Below are 8,941 nucleotides of genomic sequence, written 5' to 3' on the forward strand. Positions count from 1 at the left end.
AATGGTTCTTCAGTTGCTGCATCAGGCAGAAAAACTTACTTTAACTTCTGCTGCATTGGTAGTAAAATATAGACATAAGTTAAATACTTTCTGGCATCAGCCCTTAGAAAGTCAAGTTAATTTTCAGTAAGGAGTATTTTAAGAGGAATGCTCACATGTAGATTAAAGAACATACCCATGGTGTTTCATGTATTCCTGTTATTATTTCTGAGAACATTAAAGACATAAAGTGTTGTGGAAGACTCTGGTAATAGACTATTTTTCTGATGTAAAGTTTATATTTACTAGAGATAGAAGAAAACTTGAACTTATGATTCAAACTCAGTCACTCAAATTTTGGTCATACAGTATCAGCATATTAAGTGAAAGGAGGTGCAGGAGAGAGCTGTGTGAGGGGATTGGGGCAGGGTTGAAAATTAAATTTGTATTTTTAAGTATTTTCTTTTCTTCCTGTCCTGTGAGATCAGTATCCATTTCTGCACCACTCCCCGCTACTGTCAGCAGTGAGAGGGGATAAGATGGATCCCCTGCTGGAAAATTTAAAGGCCTCTTCTTCTAGTTGTTTTCATTTATCTTACTTGCTCTTTGAATGTCATGTAAGTAGAACAAGGTCAGTTTGCTTTCTGCTATCCTGCGCACAGGATGCTTTGTTAGCTGCACTTAGGGCAGCCTGCTGAGATCAGTGCCAACGTGTAGAGCGACTGTCCCTCCCACTCATGCCTGATGGGGGAACTTTCCCCCTGGATCCTGCCAGCCCTGAGCTTGTGGAGGCAAAGCACTCTGCTTAGACCCTCAAAGCATGATACTGTCATAACCCTGTGATCAACACCTACAGAGACGCACTAATATCTTCCCAGGGTATGTGAATGGCTCACAGTTAGCTGGCAGAGAAGAGCTGTATCCTCCTCCTCCATCTCACATCCTGCATTTGTTTGCTCTCTGTATTCCTCCAGTAACCTTTCTGCAAGATTGTCAGTCAATCAAAATAAAAAAAGAACACCCTATTTTGAATGGGTGGAGACAGAAGGGAGTTTTTCTCCAAGTTCTTCTCAGATTCACTGTTTGTCTTCACAGGGAGGAACTATTTCAGAACATTTCTTTATAGTGTTGAGGTGAGAGATCTGTTGCTGATTTTTTCCCTGAGGTCTCTCATTACTTTTGATTCTTGTCAAGCTATGTGTCCCAGACCTCCCACTAACATGGACATGTCTCTCTGCAGGAACTGGTAAGCTGTTCTGGCAGCTGTTCTGACTAGGAAGCATCCAGTTTGGGACGGTGGTCAAAATCTCACAGCAACCGGAACCACCTCCATCCCTCAGCTAGAGCTGTGAGAGAAAAAACTGACAGATCATCTGTATATGGTGACTCTGAGAGCCTGTTTTTTTCATGCCAGGACATCATCTTTATGTTTCCATAATTTCCACTGACTTCAGAATGCCTCCAGTATTTAAAATTCTTTTGTGGTTTTAGGAGTTGCCCTTCATATATGAACATCTCTGTAATGTAGTCTTTTGATACAGCCATTCAACTTCAATAAATAGGCATAAATCTATCGATTTTATTAGGCTTAGTCTTTAATACGAGGAGGAAAAAACCATAATATGTACGTAGGATACTATTATTTAGCTGGTAAACCTTTTAGGAACAAACTGATTCTCATGTAACACTGACTGCACTTTATTTCTTAGCAGCACTGGAATCTGAATGTTAATCTCTCTGAATACAAAGCAACTTCAGTATAACAGTTCTGCCATAAACACATCCACTTGAAATGCATTTGGACAGTTGTAATCCTCTGAAGAGATTCACAAAGTCAGGAAAAGAAGACAAACCTTTATCTTGCTTTGACTTCTGAATTATGCCTCTGAGGGTGCGGGCTGTTCCTAGCCTATGTTTACTGGCAGAATCGGCGAGAGAAGATGATCAGTGGTTAACACATGCAGACAGAAATGGTCGGCTAGAAAAGATGGGTGTACAGAAACATCTCATTTCCTTCAATTGAACAGCATTCCCATTTTCCAGTGTCCAAGGTGAGCGGTGTGCCAGCAATGCATAGGGGATGGGAATAGAACGGGAGCGGGAAGCCAACTTCTGTGTGGAATGCAAACCAGTGGTGGCTGCCTCTCAGGGGCTTTGCTGGGAGGCAGCGGTACGCCGCTTGCAACTGCCCCGCGCCTCCCGGGATCCGCCTCATCCGCCAGGACACGGAGAGGGCAGGCTGCCACTTCTGCTGCGCTGAGACTTGGCCCTGCATGGTGCGCCAGGAGTCCTGTGTGGGAGACAAGAAGTTGCTGCTGATCAGCTGGTGGATGTTGGTTGGCAGCCAGCGCCAGAGCTGACTCCATGGGAAGAGTGTATCAAACTGAATTCCTGTGAGTGCTCTGAAAGGAGCAGTATTTTTTTCAAAGTTAGGCTAATACCTGTCGGGGGGGGGGCGGGGAAAAAGCAAAGGAATGGTAAACCAGAGAGATTACCTTCCCCAGGCTCTCTTCAAATGTATTTCGTTTTCACAACTGGAAAGCACAGTTGAAGGCTGTAGTTCTCGGTAGTAGTCTTCTGCTGAGGAGCTCTGGGACGTCTAATCTCTCCTTAATCTACCACACACACTGCAGGGAGAAAATTGGTTACCTGCTGTTTTGGCATCTGACTTCTGACTCACACTTCACAATTTCTTTTTTCTCCTGGAGAAGTTTGTTTGAACTACGGGGAAATAGCTTGGCCCTGGAAGAGAGGTAGTGTAGTGCAAGACAGTCATGGCAACAGAATATCTCCTCACCACCTCATTTGGCTTCAAGGGAATGCTGCTGGTTCCCAGGCTCATGAGGAGTGCTGCTGTCAGGAGGAAGAGAGAATATAAAAGGCATACATCAGACTTATGTCCCACCACGGGCCATTTCTTTTTGCTCTCCAGCTGGCCAAACACAGAGAGTTGCAGCTGATCGGTTCTCTCACTGTTCATCCTGGTATACTCCCCTCCCTCAGCCTGTGCAGTTGTTGCTTACACTTCTTCTGAGGTATTTTTTTAAAAGAAAAAAAAATATCTATACTTTGAGTCTGAGCATCTCTTTCTGAGAAAAGTTTATTTGCTTAAATTTTTCTAAGCAGGTTTCCTTATAATGGCATTTGATTTCTAAGTGATAAGTCTTCAGATGGTGTAATTGGTTTGGCTGAGGTTCTGTCCTCTTCCCATGACTTTAAGTGTTTCTTTGTAACCAGTTTCACTTGTTACTGGGGAACTGGCTATTTACCTGTGTATGCAAAGGCCCAAAGAAGTACTGTGACCTGTGAATCCACATCTGCCTGAAATGCAGCTTTGGAAGTCCGTTAGCAATAGCAGGTTTGTAGCCAGGGTGGAAATTTGTAACAGAGTTCTTCTTTGCAGTTGGTAAATAGGGTAATAAATAAAAATAGCATAATGAAAGGTTAAGCTGAAGCATGATTAAAGAAAAAAAAAAGACAAATTAAAACCTCAAAACTATTTAAAAACTCACACTCAAGGCTCTTCCTTAGAACACAGTAGCTAGAGAGAGACATACTGGGATAATAATAGCCTGTGCCACTTGTCTGTCAAGTGACAAACTAATGTTAATACTATCTTAAGACTGAATAATTTAGGGAGAGATATTCTGAAAATGCTCATGCATTTTAGCTCCAGAAGCCCTCCTAAAATGTTTGGAAATCATTACTGTTTCTGAACTCCTTTAACACCTTTTAAAACTTTCTCCATTTTTAAGCATTCTCTGTATTATTAGAGCCTGACTACTTTAATACCGCAAACTGATTTATATGTCTACAGTGCCCTTCTTGCATATATATCTTGCATATATATTCATTTCCTCATTCATGCAAATGCTTTTAGTTTTCAATAAAAATGGTGGGAATATCCGTTGTCGCTGAACCCCTGCTTCACTAAAAGACAGGAAGTGAGAAATGAAGTCACAGGAGCCAGGGGCTTGCTGTGGGCAAAAGCAGGAATAAGGGCATGGATGGAAGCTGGGAATGCCCTTCTGTTGAGTGACTCTGCCTAAAAAAAAAGTAGCACATGTTACATTTCCCAGTGCTAGCAGGACTGAGTTTTGATATTTAACTTCCTTCAGATTCTCTTTAGGTAGTGCGACTAATAGGTCTTCTATATTCATGATCCTTTTTAATGTGGTTTCTTTAAGATTGGTTTCTGTTGCTGGTGTGGATGTAAACAGTTTGTGGAGAGCTGTTTACCTAGGCATGTCTTGTTACTAAGTCTCTTTATTAATATGTGCCATGCAACTCAGCTGTGATGATTTAATGGCTAAAAGTATGCTAATTCACACAGCATTGTCATGTGTAAATGACTGTAAACAAATACCAGCAATGAGTATTATAAATTCATTTTTAAATGAACGCATTCTAAGTAAGAGGAAACAGTTAACTGAATTAAGGTGAAAATTCACTTTTGAAGTAACCCCTTGAAATTCAGAACTTTCACTATAGCTTTTTGTGGCCTAGACAAAGCATTGAAAAGCAGCTCAGTAGAGGTGGAGGGGAAGCGTATGGATATCTTTGTTGCCACTATTATCTAGCTGAAAGTAAATTTTTTATGAGAGGAAATAAATTCAGACAAAAATGAGTGGCTCTAACAAGGGAGTTTCTTGTACAAAATATTTTTAGAGCACTCGGGAGCAATGCTTTAGACTAGCATTCCTAGTTCTTCTACTGTGTGGGAATGTCTTTTAACTTGTTTTACTGAGATATTCATGAAAGTTGGTAAACACAGCAGTACAAATGGCCGCGTTAGATATGATGCACAAAGCAGTTTTAAGGAAGAATCTGGAGTAATGGAGGAGAACTGAACGTTATAATAATAAGAAAGCTTAAGAAAAGACCATTCATTTTTTCATGATCAAAAAGAATTCTGTCAAACGGTGAATGTTTAAATATGTCTGTAACTATATGCAAAAGTTAGCACGTGAAGTGCTACTGTGGATGAATTAGAAACATTTTTCATTTTTCTAGCATCACTGGAGGTAAAAGTGTTAGTACAATAAATTACCTCAGGATCACTTTATTTCCATTAATGACACAGAAAATACAATTGAAATTATTCATCCAATAGTGAGTTCTTTAAACTGAGAGCTTTAAGCTTCTATAGAATATATTTAAATAACTGATTTAGAAAAAGGTGTTCATATTAAAAAAAAAGAACAGCTTTTACTATATGCCTATGAAAATGAAAGTAGTCAATTCATAAAAGAATCAAACTTCAGTTTTTCTACACAAGTTTCATATTTGGCACAGATATTTGTTGGTTTTTGTTCTGTACTCACAGAGGGAGAGGTAATATTATGTCACACACACACACAAAAGCAGCTGAGTATTCTTACTGCTTTAAGTTTTTTTTCTCACTTAAGCTGTGTTTGAAATGCTGTCTATTTGTAAACTACTGTCTACAAATACTAAATAAACTTATCTTTGTGGTTATGTGCTTAGCACCATACTGACTCACAAATATTGAATAAACCTATTTTTGTGGTTATGTGGTCAGCACGATACTGACTCACAGACTAATCACTGTGCCTGATGTTGGTAATAAGTTACCAATGTCCACAGTAATAAATTTTTACAGGGATAAGACTCTTTTATTAAAAATTGTTTTTGATTTTCAGTATATTCCATAAGAAAAGGTCAGTGAAGCATATTTTTTTTCAGCAACTAATTCTTGTCATTATCAGGAGAACCCTAGAGTCAAAAAAAACAAGGCTGTAGTAGGAGAGAAGGAATTAAATTTTACCATGGCATACCTGATTTACCAGTAAAGGGTCCTGCTAAGGTCTCCAAGAAAATTGAGGGACAATTATGCTTCCTATGCTTCCGCTGTCAGCATCCTAGTTCATCATGTAAAAGATGCTTGTGTATATGAGCACTGTCCGTTGCCCAACACAACCAAACATTCATTATTTCTGCCTTAATTGTAGTATAGTCAGGACGTTCCAACTATTTGTCGTAGCTCAGGTTTCCTATGCTGCCAAGCATAAGGTATAGGGCATGGGGGCATTTCTCCACCTGAAGCTTGTGTCTTCTGTACAAAGTTCAAATCTTAACACAACTCCATGGCAAGCATGGCAGCTTTATGGACTTTTGGAGGTTGATACCACTCTGTCTCCAAAGTTTTTGTAATTGGAAAAGGTAAGGCTAGCTGTGCACATAGGAGATACAACTTCTCCACTGATACTAGCACAATCTTTCAAAACATTTCCATAACAAACACTTGGAGAACCCAAAAATCTGTGCATTGCAGAGACACTGGAAAAATCAGTTGTTCTGAAATTGAAAAGCAAATACTGATTCCCAGATAAAGAGGTGTGGCTAGGACCAATGCTGCCACATAAAATAATGCCAGCAGGATAGTTGTGTGGTCCTTTTTTGTTTGTTTTGTAATGGATCCTCAGAGGATTCCAATATTCCTCAAAAGCAACATAAATTTTCTTGGCTAGCTGTAACATTCAGCATGTCATGATCAGTGACTGATGAATGTTGGTCAAGAGTTTTCTTTTAATTCATCTCCTGAGTTTACTGAACATACCAACTTTCATAATTGTGTCTGCAATGCTTACTGTGATTCAGCAATTAGAAATTCAGCTTTTTTTTTTTTGTTGTTCTTTTTCTGACAGCATCACTTGTTTTGATTTTTTCACCTAATCTGGGACACACTGATTAAACAATGTCCTCTGAAAAAATATTTCCCAACTTAAATTCTTAAAAGTGGTTGCCCCATCCCCTATATAACCAGTCCACTTTCAATATGGAGACAGTTTGAGCCTGTTACCTGTTTGAAGCCACTTCAGCTGCCATCTTGCACATCCAAAGTGTCTTTATTGAGTATTTCTGGGGTATTTTAGAATGAGATATTCTCAGGTGTTGGTAGTTAATGAACCTCACATAGGTTCTGACTATAACTCAGATGGGAGACAGCAAGTTAAATCTTACTCCTGAGAAACCTAAAATGGGTAGGAACTGAGGTCTGCTGTGTCTCCAACAGTTCCCATGGTCATATGGGAGCTGTTTCAGTCTTCACAATGTTGGAAAGAAAGACACAGAGAACCCAAGAAGGAAAGATTTTCCAGCCTAACTTTAGCGGCTTTGATTTCCAGTGCCTGACCTACAGTTCTTCAATTGCTGAAAATACTGAAAGCATGTAAAGAAAATCTTGAGTGCCACAAGCCAAAATAGCATATTGTAAGGCAGATGTAGAATACTTTTTCCAGGTGGGAGAGGTGGCTTCAGATTCTCTCCAAGAAGGAAGATCTAACCTAAGTCATCAAGTCCTAGCTGGCTTTTCCACTCAGTGGCCTATCCTTTGACCAGTTAAGGTGACTCACTCAAATTGCTACCTCCTCCTCTAGTGCTTTATTTCCTTTGCTTTTTCACGTGTCATGTCTTACTTTAAAATATCATTCAATAAAATGTTTGTTTGCTTGTTTGTTTTTCCTTTCCACAAATAGTCTAAATAAGTACATAGTGAGAGAAATAAAACTGAAATTATTTTTAATTTTTTTGAGCTTGGCAGCCTTTATGTGCACCACTCTTTTTATTAGCTGGCAATTACGCTTTTGGTGATGTAGAAATAAGAGCAATCGGATGGGACAATAAATCATTTTGACCTATGTATAGCTTCCATATATTAAAACCTTCACAGAATGAAAGCAGGGCTGACAAATTATCAGGAAAAACAATTATGGTATATAAAAGATTTAGAATCTTTTTCCTTATTTTTTTCATCAAGTCTGAAGTTAGTGAAGAAGGCTTAGTAGGGGTCTGTAATTGCTTCATTTGTTAAAAGCTGTTGTAAATGATTCTGGCTTTCAGAAGAAATGTCTTGTCAGTCTCGTATTTTGTGAACACAAAACCTCCCTGTGTTTCCATTACCGACTACAAGGCTTTTACGTTCGCTGCCAGGCAAAATGCCTAGAAGGCAAGGGATTTAAGCAGGGCTGCTTAGTTCTGCTCCTAGGCTAGTGCCAGCTGCAGCTCTGGGAATCCGCCGTTTCTTCTACTAGTCTCTGTAATGGTTATGTTCAAAACAGCTTGTGTCATCATGTCATCAACTTCATGTCAAAGAGACCTGCTTCAAAACAGGTGCAAGGACTGAGCACACTGGTTCGCAGTGACAAGGAAATAAGCGGAAGAATAACATCTCGATATCTTTCTTTTTTCTTTCCTGCCTTTCCATTTTGTGATTTTTGAGTCAAAATGTGTGTTTAACTTACCTTTGACAGGATTGTATACTGCTGTGTAAAGTATCACCTGTTAGCAATCTTTATGACTCACAGTGGAAACCTTTTTATGTATCAAAAGAAACGTAACATTACAAAAGAAATGAAATATGGTCTTACTTTGGGTGACTCCACAGCACAGAACTTTTCATAGCATGTTTTTAAAAATTTCTATGATTTTAAAAGCTTGAAAGTAATATTCTTATGTAGCTTTCGGTGACTTCGGTTGATACGTCCTACAGTGAATATATATTTATTGTTTTATTTCTTCATAGATATTTCATTGATCATAACACAGAAGAAGATAGGTATTTCACCATTGATTCTAGTGCTGGGACCATTAAGACTGCTAAGATCTTCGACAGAGAAGAGACACCTTGGTACAACATTACAGTGGCTGCTTCTGAGATAGGTAAATAATATATTGGGCACAGTGTTAAAAAAAATTAGACTGGAAGATAATAATTCTCATATTTTAAGAAACACTATCTTGAGATGTCACATTCTTTTAAACACCATGTTTTTTTAGGCAGTTTGGATAAAGGAGAATTTTCTCTGTATGTGTAAATTCCCTAATTCCACAGGACAAATAACAAAACCTGACACGCCTATGTGATTCCACCTATGTAACTTTAAAATGTTTTTCTGTATGTGATAGAAGACTGCCAGTTTCCCCAGGAACAGTTCTAGGC

At 38.9% G+C, this 8,941-nt stretch overlaps 1 protein-coding gene across 1 annotated transcript in view; it reads left to right on the top strand.

Annotated features, from left to right (window-relative positions):
* LOC104620234 (cadherin-18-like) overlaps positions 1-8,661 on the top strand; it is a gene marked incomplete at both ends in the record, with an annotated part of 33,571 nt that extends 24,910 nt beyond the window's left edge. Inside the window, one exon of the mRNA XM_010286427.1 lies at positions 8,525-8,661. Coding sequence (XP_010284729.1) covers positions 8,525-8,661 — 137 coding nt within the window. The remainder of the gene's footprint in view (positions 1-8,524) is intronic.
* Between the last annotated feature and the right edge of the window lie 280 nt (positions 8,662-8,941).

The sequence above is a fragment of the Phaethon lepturus genome, unplaced genomic scaffold, assembly GCF_000687285.1.
Source record: "Phaethon lepturus isolate BGI_N335 unplaced genomic scaffold, ASM68728v1 scaffold10260, whole genome shotgun sequence".
Taxonomy (NCBI): Eukaryota; Metazoa; Chordata; class Aves; order Phaethontiformes; family Phaethontidae; genus Phaethon; species Phaethon lepturus.